The sequence below is a fragment of the Peromyscus maniculatus genome, chromosome 7, assembly GCF_049852395.1.
Source record: "Peromyscus maniculatus bairdii isolate BWxNUB_F1_BW_parent chromosome 7, HU_Pman_BW_mat_3.1, whole genome shotgun sequence".
NCBI lineage: Eukaryota > Metazoa > Chordata > Mammalia > Rodentia > Cricetidae > Peromyscus > Peromyscus maniculatus.
Genome location: NC_134858.1, coordinates 35,721,972 through 35,746,035, shown reverse-complemented (window position 1 = coordinate 35,746,035; position 24,064 = coordinate 35,721,972). Strand labels below are relative to the sequence as shown.

Sequence of the window (24,064 nt, the reverse complement as noted above, 5' to 3'; positions counted from 1 at the left end):
TATTTCCATGGTTACATTTTCTGCTGCAGGACAGATAGATTATGTTAAATCACAGCTATGATATTGGTTATTTATTTTTCCTAATTATACCCATTGTTACTTAGCGAGATCATAGATCAATATAGTTTGGATTTCCATTTTGATGGCTATAGGTGTTGAAGTGTGTGTGTGTTACACTTATTATTGATAAGTATTCAGTTATTTTGTGCATTTAAAGACCAAATTTGTTCTTTTGGTGATTAAAATGTTTGAGTTCTGTATGCATTCCACTTACTAATCTCCTGTTGAAGGAAGAGCTGGAAAACACACCCTCTATTCCTTAATTATGTTTCTATTCTTGTGGAGAAACATATTTATGCAATTCTAGTCATCATTGTTTTTGCCATTAACTAATCATCAAAGTACTATTAATGAAAATAAGATCCTATGGATTGGCAAGAAAGCAAGTAGCAATATTTGAAAGGATTTAAAGAAAGAAAAGGAAAGGGGCAATAATACAACTATATAATTATCTCAAAAAAGTCGATACTTTGGGATAAACTCATACAGTGAACAGAAGACAACTGCAATGAAAAGAAAAACATAGATACAAAAATTTTAGGAGACACATTTAAAAAACAAGATCTCATATAATCTCAAAAAAGTAATGATTTTTAAAAAAATACCTTTTCAGAAATTCATTGAGTGTCTTGGCTTTCTTAGAGTGTTTCCAGTATGTAAGCACATTATCTTCAAACTTTTAAGTGTTTCATTAAGATCTTTCATAAATTTCATATTAATTTTAGTGCAAGATGAGAAGTAGGGATATACTTCTCTCATTTAAATGTGGATAACTCTAGCATTGGAAGCAGGCAATATGAAAGGAATTTGATTCAATGACTATGGAAATTTTTTCCAGGACATTGCAGCTAAGTCATATAATTTGGTGTTGATTTTAATTTCTTGTAATTCAGTCTTATGTATCAATCTTTACCTAGAGAGTATGTAATGTATTTGTGCCACTACAAAGGTTAAAAAATGTCACATTAAACTAAACCAAGTTTTTTTTAAAAAAGTAAATTCTTAGTAATTTGAACTTATGCGGTTTTTTTTGCTATTTTCTTACATATAACTTTAAACTAGATTAACGTTTTGTTCACAACCGTGAAGAACACAGAAAGACTAAAGGTTGTAAGTCTATAGATAGCTTGAAAGAAAACATTTAATACCATGATAATGTATATTATTCAAACATGCAAAAACCATTAGTCATTGTGATTTGAATGAAAATGGGCCCCATAGGCTCTTAGGGAGTGGCACTATAGGAGATGTGGTCTGGATACAGTAGGTATGGAATTATTGAAGGTAATGTGTCACCGGGGTGGGCTTTGATGTTTCAACAGCTCAAATCAGGCCCAGTGGCTCACTCTCTTCCTGCTGCTGTAGATCCAGATGTAGAACTCTCAGATACCTCTCCAGCATTGTCTTCCTTGCTATAAATTCCAGATATTCTCTAAAAACTCTGATACTTCATTGCATTATACAGAAAACCTTCACTTTGCAATCCTTCTACTTCACCCTTCTTACTGCTGTGACTATAGTTATGTATGATCACAAAGGACTAGACATGATTTAAATAAATTGAACAAAATAAACTGAAATATTGATGAACATTGGCATCTTCATAAGCAGCCCCTTAGCAATGACCAGATAACTTAAACACCCAATTTTTAATCATACATGCTTTGGGAACAAATATAAATCAAAGTGAGGAGGTAAGATTATTAGCACACAACCTTATTTTTTCTTATATAGCCCAGGGAAGATTTCAAATAGAAATCTCACCTGAAAAACCAATTCCAGATCAATCCCCATATCTGATACTTGATATTTGTAAAAATGGACAATGTGCATCTGTAATTTCCCCAATATCATACAACATATCCTGAAATCAGAACTGTATATGACAAAAATATCCATTCTTTGCTTTAATTTACAGTCATATTACACTTGTGATGTTTCTAACCAATGATATCTTAATCTGGACATAATTCTTTCTTAAATTCAAGAGCACTAGTGATTGTGGCTAACATTTTACTAATCCCTCAAATAGAATAATGTTCTTTTTTAAAAAAATTAACTTTTTATTGATTCTTTGTGGATTTCACATCATGTATCCCAATTCCACTTATCTCCCTGTCCCTTCACCTCTGCCATCTGTCATTGTGAACCCTTTCAAAAGCAACAAATTATAAAAGTATAGCCAAAAACCAAAACAAAACAAACAAGCAAAAGGTCTTGGCATGGAAGCTATAGTGTGGTCCAGTGAGTCATACAGTATACCCTTTAATCCATACATCTTTACTTGTAAGTGCTCTTTGCAATGGATTGTTGATCTGGCTCAAGGCCTCTGGTTTCTTCTGCTCTATCAATACTGGGCCCTTAATGGGTCTCCTCCAAGAGGCCCTATTGCTGTCCTGTGTCATGGAGATCTTGCTGCCTTCCTTCTACAGATCCAGCCCCCTCACATACTCCAGCAGTTCACAGTTGAGGTGGATATTGGGGTGGGCTAACTTATAGCCCTGTTCTGGGGCTGAGTGGCAGTTGGCAAAAAAAAAGAACAAAAATTATTATCTTTTTCATGTAATTATAAAAATTGTAAGAAAAAAATAAATGATAGTTTAATGAAGTATTCATCTAATAATTCTTTAGCAATAAAAAGTTGGGAGTCAGATATCAGAGTAAGAACCTGAATGATTAGAGAAAATGAAGAAAAGTGACCAGTGGCCTCCTCTATCTCTTGTCCTTGATCCAAAAGGGCCAAGGACACTCTCCAAGCCCTGCCCTCCTACTCCTTGGGTCTCTCTCTCTCTGTCCCTGGTCTTCCAGATCTCTATGCCCCTGGGCCTCTAAAGACTCTAGGGCTAATTTTGGTAAGCTTGTAGTTAGCTCCACCCTCTGACTCAAAGCAAACTTTGTTGGCAGTTTCAGAAGTGTCAGAATGCAATCAAAGCATCCTACAACAGTTTAACCATTCCTATTTTACAGAAATGAACATGGAAAAGAGGGATGTTTGGTAACTTGCCTATCTAGCTACATATCCTCTATTCTTATTATAATGAGTGTAAAAATCCTTAGCCTCATTGATATACTGTTACATTTAAGGACTGAGAAGTGTACTTGCTTTGAATATTTAAATATTTATTATAAATATTTAGCTGGAGTGTGTAGTGGTTAGAATAAGAATGGCCCTCATAGGATCATATGTTTGAATGCTTGGTACCCATTTAGTAGAACTGTTTGGGAGGAATCAGGAGGTATGGTCTTGATAGAATAACTGTGGTCTTAGTGGAGAAGGTATGTTACTAAGTGTGGGCTTTGAGTTTTCAAAAACCCAATCCAGGCCCTGTCTTGCCTGCAACTTGTGGATTAGATGCGATCCCTAAACATTGATACTGCCCCATGACCACCACCCAAGGGCCCCTGCTATGTTGTTCATGGACTAACTGGGGTTCTGAAACTGTAACAAGCCACCAATAAATGCCTTCCCTTAAAAAATACCTTGGTCACGGGTAGCACAAATTGTTAGAAGGTCTTATTAATAAAAACAATATTAGAAGGTCTTATTATTAAAAACAAATCTGGAGCCAGGTATTGGGGTGAACGCTGAAAGATCAGAGAAACACAACCAGCCATAGCTAACCTAACCTCGCCAATTCCTCAGCTGACCTTGTTTCCATAAACTGGAAGCCTCTGTGTCCTCATCTGAATGGATCTCAGCTGAACTGCTGCTCAAAAGCCTAAAAGCTTAACAAGGCTCTACTTCCTGGTTTCTTGCTCTATATACCTTTCTGCTTGCTGCCATCACTTCCTGGGATTAATGGCATGTGTCACCATGCCTGGCTGTTTCCAGTGTGGCTTTGAACTCAGAGATCCAGATAGATCTCTGCCTCCAGAATGCTAGGATTAAAGGTGTGTGTGCCACCATTTTCTGGCCTCTATATCTAGTGGCTGTTCTGTTCTCTGACCCTAGATAAGTTTATTAAGGTGCACAATATATTGGGGAACACAATATCACCACAGTCATAGTTGTTCATCACAGCAGTAGGAACACTAACTAAGAAAGGGTGAAACATGGTAAAAGTGATTCTGGAGGGCTTGAGTGCTGATCAATGGCAGAGTACTTACTCAGGGGCAGAGTTGACTTTGTGGGTTTGATTCAGTACATTGAAAATAAATGGAGTAAAAAACACAATTTCTAAAAAGAGGTATGGGACAATCTCAACCGGGATGATACACTACATATTTTTCCACATTTTTGAAAACTTTGAAAAATGTATAAGAAAGTTTTATTGGGACTCTGTGGAATATTACTCTTAAAGATTCACAAACAAAACAAAAAGTAACCAAAACAAAAGATTTCCCTTATGAGATGAAGGTGGTGGGAGATGGGAGTTCATAATGGCATAAGTACAGAGGATGTACCAATCCCTAAGAGAAGGTCATACCTTACTCCCTTAGGACATGAAGATATATCATGGCCTAGCATGCAAAAGAAACCAGCTCATTTCATTTTTACCTCTGGCATCTGTGCTCTGGGATGAGATTGAGGAAGATTTTACTTTGGGTTCTCAGGCAAGTATAGTAAAGTACATAAAATAAGTAAAATCTTCCTGTGTATCATCCAATGGCCAGAGTGAACACAAGAAAAGTGGCTTACTTTTTATCTAGGGCTTCAGAGGATGAAGGATTTACATTAAACTTTATGAGAAGCATTTCAGAAAGATTTTCAAGAAATATGAGAAATTAATTTTTGTCCTCAGATTCATGGAATCCAAGAAACACTGAGTCTTGTATCTTGATACAGTCCTTTGAGATAACAAGGGCAGGTAATAAAGAAACAGCACTGTTTTCTCTCCAAAGCATGGTAAATTAATATTTAATATTTTGCATCTTTTTGAGATTGTGATACAAAGTTTTCATCTCTTCAAAATATCCCATATAACCCACTATGCTCTCTTTCAAGTTCATGGCCTTTTTAAAAATTAAATATATATATATATATATATACATATATATATATATATATATATATGGTGTGGGTGCACATATGTATATATACACATGCATATACATATTCACAATTAGCTAAGTCTTTATGTTATTTGCATGCATCTTTTGAAATTCATGTTAATGTCAAACTTTCATGTGAAGTCTTTCTTGAGACATAACCCTGAAATATGAAACAAATCATATAAGATTTACAACTTGTTTTGAACAAATTATTCATTGTGAGATGCCAAAAGTGAAGCTAAGGCCTCCCTCCACATAGACTTGCTTTTTTATGTGTTAGATATGAAAACATAATTTAGATAAAGTGAGAAGACAATTGTAAGATATAATCAGTTCAGACTCAAGTATATGACAAAGCATTGCTAAGTATTACTAACATGCTGAACACTAGGTATCCAGAAATTAATCATATTTTATACTTAATCATTTTATACTTTGATTAGCATCTCTTCACTTTGCCTCATGTAGACTGTAGCAAACATGTGGGTGATTTCCAGGCATTCCCAGTGTATGTGTCCCATGTGTGATAGAACAAACACTTGTAAATTCTCTGTGGCACTTTACTTTCACTCTTTCTTTTCTATCTCCACAGATTCTCTTAGAGAAGAATGGTTCTGACAAATGGTTCTTCGGTAACAGAATTCATTCTCTTGGGTTTAACGGACAACCCTGACCTCCAAATACCCCTGTTCTTAGTTTTTCTAGTAATGTATATGATCACTGCCTTGGGAAATTTGACTTTGATCATTCTAATTGTTCTGAACTCTCACCTTCATACCCCTATGTACTTTTTCCTCTTTAACTTGTCTTTCATAGACCTCTGCTATTCTTCTGTTGTTACACCCAAAATGCTAATGAACTTCTTAGTAAAGAAGAATGTTATTGGTTTTGCAGGATGTATGACCCAGCTCTACTTCTTTTGTTTTTTTGTCATCTCTGAATGTTATGTCTTGACAGCAATGGCCTATGATCGCTATGTGGCTATCTGCAATCCACTCATGTATAATGTTGCCATGTCCCCTAAGGTCTGTGCCTTCCTCATGTTTGGTTCATATTTGATGGGGTTTTTTGATGCCATGATCCACACTGGATGCATCCTGAGACTGACCTTCTGTGATGGGAACACCATCAATCATTACTTCTGTGATCTCCTGCCTTTGATGAAGCTCTCCTGCACTAGCACCTATGTCAATGAGATTGAGATTTTCATTGTAGGGGGTAAAGATATCACTTTACCCAGTATTGTCATCTTTATATCTTATGCCTTCATCCTTTCTAGCATCCTCCAAATAAGGTCCACTGCTGGAAAGTCCAAAGCCTTCAGCACCTGCAGTTCCCACATAATTGCCGTTTCCATGTTCTTTGGATCATGTGCATTTATGTACCTAAAACCCTCCTCAATTGGATCTTTGAACGAGGGAAAAGTATCTTCTGTTTTCTATAATATTGTCGTCCCCATGATGAACCCTTTAATCTACAGCTTGAGAAACAAAGATGTTAAAGTTGCCCTGAGAAAAACTCTGAATAGGAATAAGGTTTGATGAGAAACGTACTGTCTTTGTCACAAACAGTCACAAATGCATGATTTTTCGAGGTATAGTGCCTGCTTCATGATCTGATTTCTTCATTATAGTGTGGTAATTTATATTTTTCTTTGCTAGCATGGTTTTGGAAAATGATGTTCATGATATGTCTTAAAACGACTGATTGTTGTTGGAAAATGTTGTTCAATGTTATCTCTTTAAAATGACTGATTGCATATTCATTACTCTCTCAATTGATTAAATACAACTCTTAAAACATTCTTTTGTTACATTAGTTATATGCATATTGTAAGAATATACCATCATAGTGTGATGATATATATTTTTCCACATATATATATATATATTTTTTCAACACACATGTGCACACACACACACACACATGCATGCGTGTGTGTGTGTGTGTGTGTGTGTGTGTGTGTGTGTGTGTATTGGATGAGCAAGATTCTGGGGTTTAATGAAATAATTAGTCCTTGGCCTAAAAAGGCTTATTAAATATTAAGTCCAGAGTAAACTATTAGTCATGATTTTGAGTCTAGTGCTTTTTAACATTTAAATCTACTACATTCTTAAAATACTTGTTTTAGTAAAACAAAAAATGGTATAGTAGTACCCTTTTGAATTTGGCTCTTATTTCATCCTGAATGTAACACTAATTCACACAGCATTTGTTTCTTTATTTTCTTTTCTTTCTCATATCCCTCTTTGTTTAGAAAAATGAGCTGTTCTTTTTGAGCAGGAGGATATATTTTTTGCCAGTGCATCTGGGAAAAGGTTGGGTGAAATTAGGAACTGGTATTTCTTACCAAAAGATGCTTTCAGCATCTTACCTATCTGCTGACAGTGCTTTTTGCTGTGATTTCTACTTGACTGATTATTTCATTTTCAGAGTCTCTGTTAGGATCTTTCAGTGTCTTGGTTTCTTTGCTGAGCTCTTCCTCCATGCTTTTCAGTTTCTTCTCTGTTTATATCTTAAACAGATTTCCTTACTTCACACATCTTCTTGGTTGCGTCCTCTAAAGGGTCACTGATCCTTTTGTAAAGTAAGACTCTTCAATTCTTTCTGACATGGCTGCTGAATATCTTTATTTTCTCCTATTGGCAGTGTTGTAAGTGTATCATGATGGTGCAGGGGAGGTTGAGACTCACACTTAGGGTTCTTATTCTCATAAACTAATTTAAGAATAGACTCAAAGAAAAATTTGGAGGTAATTTTATTAGGATTTAAAAGGGAAAAAAAGATGGCAAACTGTAAGAATCAGCAGCTGCCTGGGGGAGAAGAATGGAGAAGCCATACTGTTTAAGCCAGCATGAAGTTCAGACACATAACAGACTGGCAGCCACATGGCAGGGAGGGTACTCCAGAGAAAGCATAATGAAAAAGCTCAAAATATTGAGAAAACCAAAGCTTTAAATAATGTGTGCTTTGAAAAGAGACAGAAAGAATATAATATTTTTAAAATAATTTAGAAAAGTTGACAGATTTGGGAATCTGTGTGACTATGACCCAATACGCTACTACACTAGGAGTGAGTATCTGAGAAGGATTAGCCTACGGTCTCATTAAAGGACTAATTATTCTACCTATTCTTTAGCATAGCTTAAAGTAGATCTCTTTCCTAGTGTTGGTCTCCTGTCCAGGTGACTCACCTGGCCCAAATCTAAGGTCTGCAACTGTTATGGCTATTCTTGGTGGTTTATTTGACTATATCTGGGATGAACCATAATCCAGACACTAAGGCTACACTTGTGATCAGATTTAGAGTCAAGAAACAACACGTCTTCAACCATACCTTGTGTCAGGAAGACAAAGACTTTTAATCCAGACCTTGAGTCTGGAAGGCACATCTTTAATTTGCTGGAAGCCTATATAAGGACAATCGAATATGGAAAGTTTTGTTCTTCACTTGCTTGCCCGTCCCCTGTTAGCACATCCATTTCTTCACTGGCATTGGAGCCTGCTTCTTCAGGATTCCAGCATATACAGAATACAAGCTGGGACACGCAGCCTCATGGGACTGAGCAGCTACTAGATTCTTGGACTTTCTATTGATAACTAGCCATTGTTGGACTGCAGCCTGTAAGTCATTCCAATAAATTCCTGTATATATGCATACATATATGTGTGTGTGTGTGTTTGTGTGTGTGTGTGTGTGTGTGTGTGTGTGTGTGTGTGTGTAGAGACAGAAAGAAAGAGAGGGAGAAAGGGAGAAATGGAGAGAGAAAGATTCATTACATAAGTTCTTTGACTCTAGAGAACCTTAACTAATATGCCAATCAAGACAGATACTCTACTCTCTTGACTAGAAAGGATTTTTAGTTTTTATTTGTTGTTGTTTTTTGAATGTGCTTTACTGCTACCCAACAATGGTTTTGGTTTGTTGCTGTTGTGTTGTGTTCATATAATGGGATGGATGTGTGTTCCGTTTGAATTTTCCACTTTGTTTATTTTGTTATGTTTTATGGGATTCTTCTTACAGGAAATCCATTCTTCTTCACTAGGAATTGGGTTTTGCTGCTATTTAATGAAGAAGGGGAAATGGCTGCATATCCTGTTATGTGTTTCCTACAGTCATGGAGTGGGCTTGAAGTAGGAGACACTTGCACACATCACTTGTGTCTCCGGTAAGACTCAGGTACAGAGGCTTTAGACCTCGATTGAAGGCAAATGTTATTAGGGATGATCTATCTATGAAATGAATGGTGGTATGAGGTTGTGAAATGAGGAATAAGGAAACGGAGAGCAGAGCATGTATCATGAATGAGGGAGAAAGTACATGGTTTGAGGTTATGAGAGGTAGTAAAGTGATTATTGTAGGTGCAGAAACATAGAAAACAATATTTTGCTGTAGAAGGATATCCACAAAAGTCATTGCTTCTGAGACAAAAGTTAAAACAGCTGCTTCCTAATTAGAGTACAAAATTATCAGGAACTTTATTGACAAATACAGAAAAAAAATCTAAGTGTAATTTCAAAGTGACAAAATTTAGTAATAACATGAGATAGACAACATTATGTCAGTATACTATACTTCATGCTAGAATAGTATGTATGCTCCACCCATGGACTGTCATTGGTATCAGCATTCACAAGAGGAGGGAGGACTGCTCTGTTAGATCACTTGAGCCCTTATGAGGAGAATGATTTCTGTGAGAGTAGACTAATTTGGGCCAGAATTCTCTTGCCAGTATCTCCCTGCTTCCAAGCAAGTTACACCTTGTCCCCAGTGAACAGGGAGTGAACATTACATTAGCAGGGCTTTCTGTGGCTCAGCAACTGATGATGTGTGATAGTGCTGCAGAGCTAGTAATGGTGTACTGCCAGAGAATGTTCTGAATTCCCCAGGATCTTTCCTATGTGCAGCTTGCATCCAGCAACAGCTGTTTTCACTGCACTGCTGTCTCAGGTGCACATCACCAGGCTACACCTCTGCTACATACTCTGTCACTTGAGCAGATCCAGTCTGAAGTCCATGTTTGTGTTTCAAACATCAAGATTTTCTGTTTATTAATCTCCTCATGTTGATTCTTTGAGCAGTTTACTCCTGGTGATCATTAACTGTGGTCAGTGTAGTGCCTGGAGCAAGTTGTGCCCTGGAAGCAATATCAGTGGTGGCAGTAAGGGACCCATGAGGCACCTGAAGTTCACTCATGGGAGAAGTCCATTGGCACGGACAGTGATGATGGTCAGTCTTTGGAGGAATCTGGGTAGCAGCTTGGAAAAGCAACACAAGACCTTCTCCTTTATTTAACTAAGTTCATCTACTCATGGTTTTTATGTCTCCATCTTACATGGAAATCCTAATGTATTTCTGTGGATTTCTCTCTTTGGGGCAATTAATAAAGTAAAATCGCATACTATATTGTCTTTTCTGATTGTCTTCTTTCACTTAGTGTATATGTTTGCAAAATTTATCCAAACTTTAGAATGAACCTCTGCTTCATTCTTTTTATGGCTAAATAATGTTCTGAATAAGGGATATAGCACATTTTGTCTATCCATTCAGTAGTTAACATATAGCAGAGTTAAGTTTATACAAAATGAACCCCATGCTTTCTTGTGAGATTTTTGTTTCATTTTCACATTTACTATTTTATTGGTTTTTGTTTTGTTTGTTTTTGTTTTGTTTTGAGAAAAAACATAAAGTTGAGTGGGTAAAGAGTTTAGGAGATCTGGAAGGAGTTGGGAGGCAAAATGATGAAGAAAATAAAATATATGAAAAAATATTTTATTAAAAGTATAAAAACATGCGTTTTATTGACTTATGAATAATGCCCTAATAAATACACATATAAACCTATACTCAGATTTATTGTGTGGACTTCTTTCAACTTAGTATATATTTAGAGATAGAATTGGTATCACCCATAGTAACTATTTCTACCTTTTGGAACCGTGATTCTGGACTAATAAAACCAAGTTTTTTTGTTTTATTGCTCATGGTTGTGAACAACATCTGAAGGATGTCAAACCTGCTCCATTTTCATAAACATTTGTTAAGGTTCTTTGCAGCATGAATCCTAATGGGTCTTAATAAAAACCAGAGCCAAATATTGGGGTAAATGCTGAAAGATCAGAGAGACAGAGGAACAAGCCACAGCCACCTCTCACCTCGCCAACTCCTCAGCTGAAAAGGACTGAGCTACTTTCTCTGCCCAGCCATATCACTTCCTTTCTCAACCTCCCTAGTGCTAGGATTAAAGGCGTGTGTGCCTCCCAAGTACTGGGAGCAAAGGCATGAGATCCCAAGTGCTGGGATTAAAGATGTATGCCACCACTTCCTGGCCTCTATGGCTATCTAGTGGCTGGCTTTACCCTCTGATATTCAGGCAAGCTTTGTTTGTTAGATCATACACAAAATATCCTCACAGTCCTTCTTTTACATTCCCGATCTTAGGGTTGGTTTTGGTGGAGTTTATAATAAAACCAGCTTAAACTGAAGTGAGTATCCTGTGAGTTGAGCAGAAGGAGTTAAAATACTCTGAGAAAAATATTTTCAAACCAACTGCAGGATGCAATCCACTGGAAAATGTAGGAGTAATGTCAATACTCAAATACTGTCTGTTCCCATTGTCTGTGATATTTCTCAGGGTATCAGGAGAGGGCATCCATAAAGGAGATCCTCACAGAAATAGCAGCATTAGGGGCAGCAGCTATGAACCATTTAGAAATGGAAACTTGGAAATCCCACTGAAGACACACTGAATCCACAGGCTTTAAGAGGAGTCTCAGTTGTCTATCAGTAAACATGATTTTCATGTGTGCTCAAGGTTAGCATAAGGCAATCCTCTGCCAAGATCTGCCCTGTGAACATCAACTTTCTTACCAGCTGGTTATAAAAGCCCCATCACCCTTGCAATGAGGATGGTAAGGGGTAAAAGGCATTTTTTTTGTTTTTTTCAAGACAGGGTTTCTCTGTGTAGCTTTGCACCTTTCCTGGAACTCACTTGGTAGCCCAGGGTGGCCTTGAACTCACAGAGATCTGCCTGGCTCTGCCTCCCAAGTGCTGGGATTAAAGGTGTGCACCACCACTGCCCAGCAAAATGGCATTTTTTAAAAGATTTATTTATTTATTATGTATACAGAAGAGGGCACCAGATCTCATTACAGATAGTTGTGAGCCACCATGTTGTTGCTGGGAATTGAACTCACGACCTCTAGAAGAACAGTCGGTGCTCTTAACCTATGAGCCATTTCTCCAGCCCAAAAAAGGCAATTTTTGAAAGTAACATTAATTAATTGGAAGAGACTAGTAACTCCTAATATTGAGACAAACATTTTATACCAATCATTCATAACCAATTATAGAAACAGAAAAACTGGCTAGGAGCAGATGGAATTTTTTAGAGAGAATTTCTAAAGTTTTAATGTAATTTTATTTACACTCGCTGGTCTGTTTTCCCTAGGGAAATTTTCTATACCAAAATAGGATGAGCAAGCCATGTGGAACAAGCCAGTAACCAATATTCCTCCATGGCCTTTGCTTCAATTCCTGTGGCTAGGTTTCTGCCTTGAACGCTTGCCCTGACTCCCTTTGATAATGAACTGTGCTATAGAGATGCAAACTGAAATAACCCTTTCTTTCTCAGGTGGCCTTTGCTCATGATGTTATACCACACCAATAAAATTTAGGTAAGACATCATGCAGGAATAGATAACACAACTCCCAGAAAATTATATATTGTTTGCCAATTGCACAATACCTCCTTATAACTCCTGGTTAAATATAAAATAAAGGGTACTGCTGTTGGTCTTGCTGGCCAACTAAGACTAAGTCTTATTGCTGAAAGCACCATTGCAGCTGGAATTTTCTCCAATTCCACTGGGGCCCACAGCTGCTCAGACCCAAGTAAACACACGGAAGCTTATATTAATTAAAACTGTATGGCCTAATGGCTCGGGCTTCTTTCTAGCTAGATCTTACATCTTAAATTAACCCATTTCGATAAGTCTATACCTTGCCACGTGGCTTGTGGCTTATGGGTATCTTTACATCTTGCTTCTCCTGACTCAGCCTTCCACTACCCAGAATTCTCCTCTCTGCTTATTCTGCCTATGCTATACTTCCTGCCTGGCTACTGGACAATCAGCATTTTATTTATCAATCAATAAGAGCAACACATTCACAGCATACAGAAAGACATCTTCTTCACACCATGAACTTTAATGACAGGACACAGAGAAATCAAACTAGAACTGAGCTGGAAGCATCTACCCTTTTGGCTAGTTTTGTGAATGCAGAAAATGTCATACTGAATGCTGGGAGAGAAAAGTTACCAACACTCACCCAAATGTGAACCCTAGAAACTGTAATATCTTCCTGCCAGGCATGATGTTCTCATTAGCTCAATAGCAGCATGACTGTTCTAGGAGTACCCAATCATTATACATTTGAGGTTCACTCCACAGGAGGGAATTCTGGATGGTACTGTGTTTGTAACCCTGTTTAGAAGCCCATAGAAAGGATGGCCATAAGCTTTGGCAAGGAACCTACTAATTTTGTTTTGCTGATGAATATGATGTTAAATGATATTTTTAAATGCATGCTTCTACCCATAAATTAGATTGTCTTAGCCTTCAGCAGAGAAGTTTTGCTTAGTAGAGTGTAACAAAGTTAATACAGAGACCCATAAAGCTGGTCAAAGCACTGAGAATAGGTTAAGTGTTGAGTATTCATCTCTAAATGGGGCATCTGTATTACCCCCATGTCTCAGAAAATAATCATGGAAGAGAATCAAGAAAACAATAAGACCAAAGGACAGGAGGTGAGATGTGAAGTGTTGTCACTGGGATATGATATAACCATTGCATTCATGAACTTACAGTAACTATGATTACCTCCACATGATGGAACATCTGGTAAACCCAAGGTATCCACAATAAAGAGTGTGAGCCTGGCCGGTGAAGAGAATACTTGTAGCTAGAGTTTTCCTGCCTTGCCCACAGTCAGGACAAATCTCTGTCACCCGCCAGTCCCACAGCCGCTCAGACCCAACCAAGCAAACACAGAGACTTATATTGCTTACAAACTGTATGGCCGTGGCAGGCCTCCTGTTAACTGTTCCTATATCTTAAAGTAACGCATTTCTACAAATCTATACCTTGCCACGCGGCTCGTGGCTTACCAGCATCTTCACATGCTGCTTGTCCTGGCAGTGGCTGGCAGCATCTCCTTCTGCCTTCCTGTTCTTTTATTTCTCCTCTCTGTTAGTCCCGCCTATACTTCCTGCCTAGCCACGACCAATCAGGTTTTATTTATCGACCAATCAGAGCAACTTGACATATAGACCATCCCCCAGTACAGCCAAGTGCAGACCATCTCAGACACCTGCACTCAGGCCCATGGTCCTAATCATCCTCTATGCAAACCTGCTGGGTAACGCCACAAGGAAACCAAGAAGGGCTCCCACAGGACATACATTAACATCCCACAGCAAATACTGGTGGACTCTGGTTCAGAGGGAAAGGAGAGGAGGAGAACAAAAGGAAGCACCTGCTCTCTGTACCTTTTCATGCACGCACTGCAGTACCAAAGCACGAGATCAGCAGAGAGTCAAGTGAAGGTCTCCCACCCCATTTCCCTGGGAGAGATATGGAGGGTAGGCTGCTCCCCAGATTCCCCTCTACCCTAGGATCCTGTGCGTTCCTGGGTCTGAAGGGACTATGAAACCCTTCCCTTAGGGTGGGAGAGAAGGCACAAATGGGGCCAGACCAGTCCATGAGAACCCACCACTTCCTGAAGAATTATTGGCAGTTACTGGCTGCTAGAGGAGCCATTTCTTCCAGTTGTGTAGCCACTGGTAAGTTTTCCATGTTCTAGTAAACAACTGCTTCTCATGCTCATAAGAACAACTGTAGGTAAACATACTTAGTGAGTCCCAAACAAAATTCAAGTCTAGGGGGGAAATAGCATGAAAACAGGACAGCGACCTGTTGGAAACAAGAAGGTTTCAGGGCAAATGGAAGTGGAATAAGAGTGGGTGGTGAGGGTGAAAATCACAAGAACATTTTATAAATACATGAAATTGTCAAAGAAGGATCAATCAGAACCCTGGAACCGTATTTAATCCCCATAGATTTATAACTTCTATCAATATTTTGTAGATTAGGAGCAGACATAAAACATATTCAAATGTGTACATGGTTAGAATGTAAAAATAATGAGACATTAATCTGATGTCTGAATGATTTGTACCCTTGTCACAATCATTCTATGAATAACCTGAATTTTTATTCATTTAATTTAAATCAATCATTCTGTTATCCTTTGGGAGTTTCATAGAGCACTAATCAAGATCCTATTCTTAGATCTACATGAGCAACCTGGAGGTGAGTGAGGGTAATGAAGGGCAAGTTTCGAGGGAAAGAGAGCTTAGGGGAGCGGGAGATCCCAGCTGGATCAAGAACAGAGAGGGAGAACAAGGAATAAGAGACCATGATAAATGAAGACCGCATGAGAACAGGAAGAAGCAAAGTGCTAGAGAGGTACCCAGAAATCCACAAAGATATCTCCATAATAGACTACTGGCAATGGGTGAGAGAAAGCCCGAACTGACCTACTCTGGTGATAGGATGGCCAAACACCCTTATTGTCATGCTAGAAATCTCAACCAATGACTAAGGGAAGCAGAAGCAAAGATCCACGACCAGGCCCCAGGAGGAACTCCAGGAGTCCAGCTGGCGAGAAAGAGGAGGGATTGTATGAGTAAGAATGGTTGAGACCAAGAGTGGAAAAATCACAGGGACAAATAGCCAAATGAATGGAAACACAAGAACTATGAACCAATAGCTGAGGAGCCCCCAACTGGATGAGGGTCTATGGATAAGTGAGACAGTTGATTGGCTTGAACTGTTTGGGAGGCATCCAGGCAGTGGGACCAGGACCTGTCCTCAGTGCATGAGCTGGCTGTTTGGAACCTGAGGCTTATACAGAGACACTTGGTTCAGCCTGGGAGGAGGGGACTGGACCTGCCTGTACTGAATCTACCAGTTTGAACTCAATCCTCAGGGGAGTCTTTTCCCTGGAGGAGATGGGAATGGGGAGGGTGTGCTAGGGGAATGTGGGGGGGTGATGGAGGGGGAAGATTAAGGTAATCCGTGGCTGATATATAAAATTAAATTAAATTATAATATAAAATTAAAAAAGAAAAAGCAAAAAATAAAATAAAAAAAGATCCAGCAAAAATGATGTTATTCTTTTAAATTTCAAGTAATATTTCTGATTATTACATTTCTAAGATTTGCTAAAATTTCAAAAAAAAATCTGCATGTACAAAGTGTGTTGATCTACAACTTCGTCTTAAAATTACTCTGTAGCACTTCAGAATCAAGACAATGCTTCTCTTTCACAACAACTATGATATTTTTGTTGATATTTATTGTTAGATGACATTTTGAAAACTGAAATCATGGTAAAATGTACAATTAGCTTATCCATGTCTTGGGTTTCCTTTAATATTAGATATTTAACTGAAAATTGAATTCCTTGCACACAAGTCAACTTGAATTACCTATTTTTTAAACATTCATACACACATTATAATAAAAAAATAGCAAATGATAGTCCATGTACATCTCCAAATATGTGAACATGAGCAAGAGTAAATGGACTCATTAACATGTACTACTTATAAATAACTTTTTTAGTGAGGATAAATCTGTTTCAAAGGTTTCACACTACAGAGTTATACATTTATTCATAATAACTTACATTTCATTTTATTTATTTATTTTTTTCTCCAAGAGAACCATTCAAGTTCATCCTAAATTAAGGAGATGGGAGAAAGGAAGTAGAGAGAGGAGACAGTAATTAATGAACACATCATCAGTATATTTCCTGGAACTGTACTGTAATGGTTCCATATTAGTCTTAGTATATATATAATTTGATTTAATATTACATATCAGCCACAGATAACCCTGTCCTCCCTACTCCTGCCCCCTCCACCCTCCCCTCAGCCCACCCCCCATTCCCATCTCCTCCAGGGCAACGACTCCCCTGGGGATGGACCTCAACCTGGTAGATTCAGGACAGGCAGGTCCAGTCCCTTTCTCTCAGGCTGCGCAAAGTGTCCCTGCATAGGCCCCAGGTTCCAAATAGCCAGCTCATGCACTAAGAACAGGTCTGGGTCCACTACCTGGGTGCCTCCCAAACAGTTCAATCTAATCAACTATCTCACATATCCAGAGGTCCTGATCCAGTTTTGGGCCCCTCAGCTATTGGTTCATAGTTCATGTGTTTACATTAGTTTGGCTATTTGTCCCTGTGCTTTTTCCAATCTTGGTCTCAACAATTCTCGCACATACAATCCCTCCTCCTCTTTCTGGCCAATGTGTTCATGAGTGCTTCCTATTAAAAAAAAAAAAAGAGTGCTTCCTATTTTCTTTTCTATTAAGTTTAGTGTAACTGGATTTATGTTTAGGTCTTTGATCTACTTGGACTTGAGTTTTGTGCATGGTGACAGATATGGATCTATTTGTAATCTTTTACATATTGACATCCAGTTATGCCAGCACCATTTGTTGAAGATACTTTCTTTTTTCCATTGTATAGTTTTGGCTCCTTTGTCAAAAACCAGTTGTTCATATGTGCATGGATTAATGTCAGGGTCTTCAATTCGATTCCATTGGTCTGTATGTTGGTTTTTATACCAGTACCAAGCTGATTTTCTTTTTTTTTTTTGTGATATATATTTTTTATTTTACAATACCATTCAGTTCTACATATCAGCCATGGGTTCCCCTATTCTCCCCCCTCCCACGCCCTCCCCTTACCCCCAGCCCACCCTCCATTCCCACCTCCTCCAGGACAAGTCCTCCCCCGAGGACTGTGATCAACTTGGTAGACTCAGTCCAGGGAGGTCCAGTCCCTTCCTCCCAGACTAAGCCAAGTGTCCCTGCATAAGTTCCTGGTTTCAAACAACCAACTCATGGAATGAGCACAGGACTTGGTCCCACTGCCTAGATGCCTCCTAAACTGATCAAGCCAATCAACTGTCTCACCTATTCAGAGGGCCTGATCCAGCTGGGAGCCCCTCAGCCTTTGGTTCATAGTTCATGTGTTTCCATTCATTTGGCTATTTTTTTTCAATAATTGAGTAAAACTGAAATTGATTATATGCCACAGTCATCCTAAGGACCTCCATGCTATATATATAGCTCTATGGTTCTATGGGTTGTGGTCTGATTGTTCATTTTATATCTAGAATCCACCAATGAGTGCTCGCTTCGGCAGCACATATACTAAAATTGGAACGATACAGAGAAGATTAGCATGGCCCCTGCCCAAGCTGATTTTCATATGTTGAACCATCCTTGCATCCCTGGGATGAATCCTACTTGGTCATGATGGATGATTGTTTTGATGTATTCTTGGATTCGGTTTGCCAATATTTTGTTGAGTATTTTTGGATCAATGTTCATGAGGGAGATTGGTCTGTAGTTCTCTTTCTTTGTTGCATCTTTGTGTGGTTTGGGTATCAGGGTAATTGTAGCCTCATAAAAAGAGTTTGGTAGTGTTCCTTCTGTTTCTATTGTGTGGAACACTTTGAAGAGTATTGGTATTAGTACTTCTTTGAAAGTCTGGTAGAATTCTGCACTGAAACCATCTGGTCCTGGGCTTTTTTTGGTTGGGAGACTTTTGATGACTGTTTCTATTTCTTTAGGGGTTATTGGTCTATTTAAATGGTTTATCTGGTCTTGATTTAATTTTGGTATGTGGTATTGATCCAGAAAATTGTCCATTTCTTCCTAGTTTTCCATTGTTTTAGAGTACAGGTTTTTGAAGTATGATCTGATGATTCTCTGGATTTCCTTGTTGTCTGTTGTTATGTCTCCCTTTTCATTTCTGATTTTGTGAATTTGGGTACTCTCTCTTTGCCTTTTGGTTAATTTGGCTAGGGGTTTGTCTATCTTGTTGATTTTTTCAAAGAACCAACTCTTTGTTTCGTTGATTTTTTGTATTGTTCTGTTGTTTTCTGTTTCATTGATTTCAGCCCTCAATTTGATTATTTTCTGGCGTCTATTTCTCCTGGGTGAGTTTGTTTCTTTTTGTTCTAGAGCTTTCAGTTGTGCTTTTAATTCATTGGTATGGGATTGCTCCATCTTCTTTATGTGTGCCTTTAGAGCTATGAATTTTCCTCTTAGCACTGCTTTCATAGTGTCCCATAAGTTTTGGTATGTTGTACTTTCATTTTCATTGAATTCTAGGAAATCTTTAATTTCTTTCTTTATTTCTTCCTTGACCCATTGATGTTTCAGGTGGGCATTATTCAGTTTCCATGAGTTTGTGGTTTTTCTATAATTTTTGTTGTTGTTGAGGTCTAACTTTAAGGCATGGTGGTCTGATAAGATACAGCAGGTTATTGCAAATTTTTGTATCTGTTGAGATTTGTTTTGTGTCCAAGCATGTGGTCAATTTTTGAGAAGGTTCCATGGGGTGCTGAGAAGAAGGTATTTTCTTTTGTGTTAGGATGGAATATTCTGTAGATATCTATTAGGTCCATTTGAGTCATAACATCTGTTAGGTCCTTTATTTCTTTGTTAAGTTTCAGTCTGGTAGATCTATCTTTTGGTGAGAGTGGTGTGTTAAAATCTCCCACTACTAATGTGTGGGGTTTGATGTGCGTTTAAAACTTTAGTAGTGTTTCTTTTATGAATGTGGGTGCTTTTGTATTTAGAGGATAAATGTTCAGAATTGAGACTTCATCTTGGTGGATTTTTCCCATGATAAATATGTAATGTCCATCCTGATCTCTTTTGATTGATTTTAGTTTGAAGTCTATTTTATTAGATATTAGGATAGCTACACCAGCTTGTTTCTTAGGTCCATTTGCTTGGAAAGCCTTTTCCCAGCCCTTTACTCGGAGGTAGTATCTGTCTTTGAAGTTAAGGTGTGTTTCTTGTATGCAGCAGATGGATGGGTCCTGTTTTCTTATCCATTCTGTTAGCTTGTGTCTTTTTATAGGTAGTTGAGACCATTGATATTGATGGATATTAATGACCAGTGATTGTTAATTCCTGTTATTTTTTGTGGTTGTGTTGTGTTGTCCTTCTGTGGTGTATGTTGGTGTAGGATTATCTATTGCTTGATTTTTCATGGATGTGTTTAGCTTATTTGGGTTGGATTTTCCCTTCTAGTGCTTTCTGTAGGGCTGGGTTTGTGGACAGGTATTGATTAAATCTGGTTTTATCCTGGAATATTTTGTTTACTCTGCCTATGGTGATTGAGAGTTTTGCTGGGTATAATAGTCTGGGTTGGCATCTGTGGTCTCTTAGTGTCTGCATGAGATTTGTACATGATCTTCTAGCTTTCATAGTCTCTATTGAGTAGTCTGGTGTTATTCTGATGGGTTTGCCTTTATGTGTTACTTGGTCTTTTTTCTTTGCGGCTCTTACAATTTTTTCTTTGTTCTGTGTGATTAGTGTTGTGATTATTATGTGGTGAGGGGACTTTTTTTTATTTGGATCCAGCCTATTCGGTGTTCTGTAAGCTTCTTGTATCTTTATAGGTATTTCTTTCTTTAGGTTAGGAAAGTTTTCTTCTATGATTTTGTTGAATATATTTTCTGTGCCTTTGAGTTGGTATTCTTCTCCTTCTTCTATCCCTATTATTCTTAGGTTTGGTCTTTTCATGGTGTCCCAAATTTCCTGGACGTTTTGTGTTACGACTATTTTGTCTTTAATGTTTTCTTTGACTGACTCATCTATTTTCTCTATGGTGTCTTCAGTGTCAGAGATTCTCTGTTCCATCTCTTGTGATCGGTCGGTTATTCTTGTTTCTGTAGTTCCTATTCGTTTAGTTAGGATTTCTATTTCCAGCATTCCCTCAGCATGTTTTCTTTATTGTCTCAAATTCATTTTTCAGATCTTGCAATGTTTCTTTCATCTGTTTAATTGCTTTTTCTTTGCTTGATTTGATTTCTTCCCCTTTTTTGTTCGTTTTTTCTTCCATTTCTTTAAGGGAGTTTTTTTTATTTCCTCTTGAATGGAGTTTTTCATTTCCTCTTTAAGGAAAGTTTTTTATTTCCTCTTTGAGGGAATGTTTTATTTCTTCTATAAGGGCCTCTATCATCTTCTTAAAGTCATTTTTAGGGTTGATTTCTTCTGTTTCTTCTGTCTTGGTATGTTCAGTCTTGCAGGTGTAGAATCACTAGGTTCTGATGTTGCCATATAGGTCTTTATGTTGTTACCTGTATTTTTGCACTGGCGTCTACTCATCTCTTCCTCTGTGCAGTGCAGGTGGTGTCTGTGTCGGAGAGTGCCTCTCTTGTTCTAATTTTTAGTCTTGGTTTAGTAGGGGTTCTTGGTTAAATTGGTGCTATTGGGCTATTTCTTCAGGGGCAGCTGATTTCAGTCAGTGAAGTATATACTTATGATTCTGGTGATCTCTTTTGGTGGCTGGGTAGCACCTTCTTTGTTGCTGGAGGGCTTCTCTCCAGGTTCCCCAAGCCCCGCAGTCCCACAATCCACTTATAAAATAATCACTCAGACGCTTATATCACTTATAAACTGTATGGTTGTAGCCATGTTAGTTAAGTCTTCTAGATATACATAGATATATTTCAGATAGATAGGTAATCTTCAAACACTTCATAGACCTAGAGAATATGGCATTTAAATAACTTAGATTTCTGTTGACATGAGACACAATTGCTCCTGGCTGCACCAATTTGATCCCGAGAGAATGTTGGGCTTCTAAGACATTTCCATTGGGAAGTTTGTCTTCTTGGCACAAAATGGCCTACTGGGCAAAGAACTGCCCTTGCCTTGATGGCTGACAGTACAAATATAATGCTGTCCTTTCTGGACAAGCGGGACACAAGGAAAGTGACCACTGTACTCTGCCAAGACAGGGTAAGATGGTCTCTCAGAATTCCTACTTCTAAAAATGGTCTGTCAGAGACTCTAGGCCTGTAGCCAATTTGAATGCACCAACAATGCTGAGAAACATTAGGTGACTGTCCAGGCTGCCAGCTGTCTTGGTCTATTTTTGCAAGATTCCCAAAAGTTGCTTGCATCCATCTACCATTTCTCAGGTACCATTATGCTCCTTCTCAGGTCTTTGATGTGGTTGAAAACTAGATAGTTGTAATTTCCTCAGTTATGATAAAAGATAAGTTAGATATAAAACCTTAAACTCACAAATATAAGATAGATAGGACATCTTCTTTAATACTGTAACTGTAATTCTTGCTCGATAATTGTTTTGTTATATGTAATTTTACCATGTTAAAGTTAAAACCTTCCTTTTTAAAAAAAGAAGAAAAGGGGAAATGCTGTGGATATCGTTCTATATTAATAAAACACTGATGGCCAGTGACCAGGCAGGAAGTAGGTGGCCAGGCAGGAAGTAGGTGGGACAAGGAGAGAGGAGAATTCGGGGAAGCGGAAGGCTGAGGAGAGAGACACTGCTGCCACCGCCATGACCAGCAGCATGTGAAGATGCCGGTAAGCCACCAGCCATGTGGCAAGGTATAGATTTATGGAAATGGATTAATTTAAGCTATAAGAACAGTTAGCAAGAAGCCTGCCACGGCCATACAGTTTGTATGCAATATAAGTCTCTGTGTTTACTTGGTTGGGTCTGAGCAGCTGTGGGATTGGCGGGTGACAAAGATTTGTCCTGACTGTGGGCAAGGCAGGAAAACTCTAGCTACACTTCTTCTGTGTTCCCAGGTCACGTTTTGTTCATTTGTCAACTCCTCAGCTGATCTTGTTTATTCAGACTTCAAACTATAGGCATCTGAATCCTCTCCCAGATGGGTTTCAGCTGAGCAAGGTAGTCTCACCAACACCTCCAAGTTGTTGGGTTTCACAGGATCTACAGCTGGGCCCTGGGTTGTCCTCAGACAGAGTGTTCAGATTCGTTCTGGTTCCATCCCACGGAGATAGCTTCTTCCCCAGGTGTTGGAGTTAGAGGCGTCCCAGTTCCAAGCTGCATCTGCTTGCCTCCGTCCCTGGGCCTGTCTACCTCTGCGGTCCTCTGCCGGGCCTGTATGTCCCTGTCAGTTGCCACTGGGTCTGTCTGCCTCTGCCGGCCACCGGCGGGCCTGTCTGCCTCTGCCGGCCACCGCCGGGCCTGTATGTCTCTGCCGGCTGCTGCCACGGGCCTACCTACCTCTGCTTGTCACTGCTGCCGGGCCCGTCTACCTCTGCAGGCCACCACTGGGCCTGTATGTCTCTGCCGTCTGCTTCCCCACCTGTATGTCCCTGTCGGCCACCACCTCTGGGCCCATCTACCTCTGCAGGCCACCGCTGGGCCGGTCTACCTCTGAGGGCCGCATCCGCAGGCCTACCTGCGTCTGCTTGTCTCCACCACCGGGCCTTTCTCTCATGATGGAATTTTTATACATCAGCAAGGGGAGGAGAAAAATATCTGTCCCTTTGATGGTCAAGCTATAAAGTATCAACAAGTGTAGACCCTTTAAAACACCTGGTAACCATGCCCTCAGCCAAATCATCACATTATGCAGTCCTGCTGGGTAAAGTAAACTCAGACTTTCTGACCTTAAGTAATGACTGACTGGGGAGCCTCTGTGGGCCCCCACAGAACATTTTGTTTCACTTCCTTCAACTGTTTGTTTGTTTGTTTCTTGACTTTTTTTAAGGGATTTATTCATTTCACCCAATTTTTTTCCTAAAGGGACTCATTATTTCTTCTTTAACGATGTCTATCAACTTCATAGAGTTGGTTTTAAGGGGGTTTGTTTGTTGTTGTTTTGTCTTGTTTTTGCTTCAGATATATTGGAATATTCAGGCCCTGCTGTGCTAGGATATTGGGACTCTAGTGAAGACATATTGCCCTGGCTGGTATTGATTGTGTATTTATGCTGACATCTAGGCATCTGGGTTTACGGTAATTAAAGTTCTATGTGCGGGTTTCTGGCTTTGTCTTAGTTGAGTGAGTGGTTTGTTTTTTGATTTATTTTATCTCTCTGGAGTTTCCAGAGTGTCATTGCTGTGTGTT

The 24,064-nt window shown here is 38.9% G+C and overlaps 1 protein-coding gene and 1 pseudogene across 1 annotated transcript; both read left to right on the top strand.

The window, feature by feature from the left end:
* The first annotated feature begins 5,647 nt into the window (after nt 1-5,647).
* On the top strand, nt 5,648-8,670 carry LOC121831048 (olfactory receptor 8B8-like). Its single transcript, XM_042282082.2, has one exon. It carries the CDS (start codon nt 5,661-5,663, stop codon nt 6,591-6,593), a length of 933 nt encoding a protein of 310 aa, XP_042138016.2. The 5' UTR covers nt 5,648-5,660; the 3' UTR covers nt 6,594-8,670.
* Nucleotides 8,671-18,315: 9,645 nt separating this feature from the next.
* Nucleotides 18,316-18,413, top strand: LOC143274418 (U6 spliceosomal RNA; annotated as a pseudogene).
* The last annotated feature ends 5,651 nt before the right edge of the window (nt 18,414-24,064 follow it).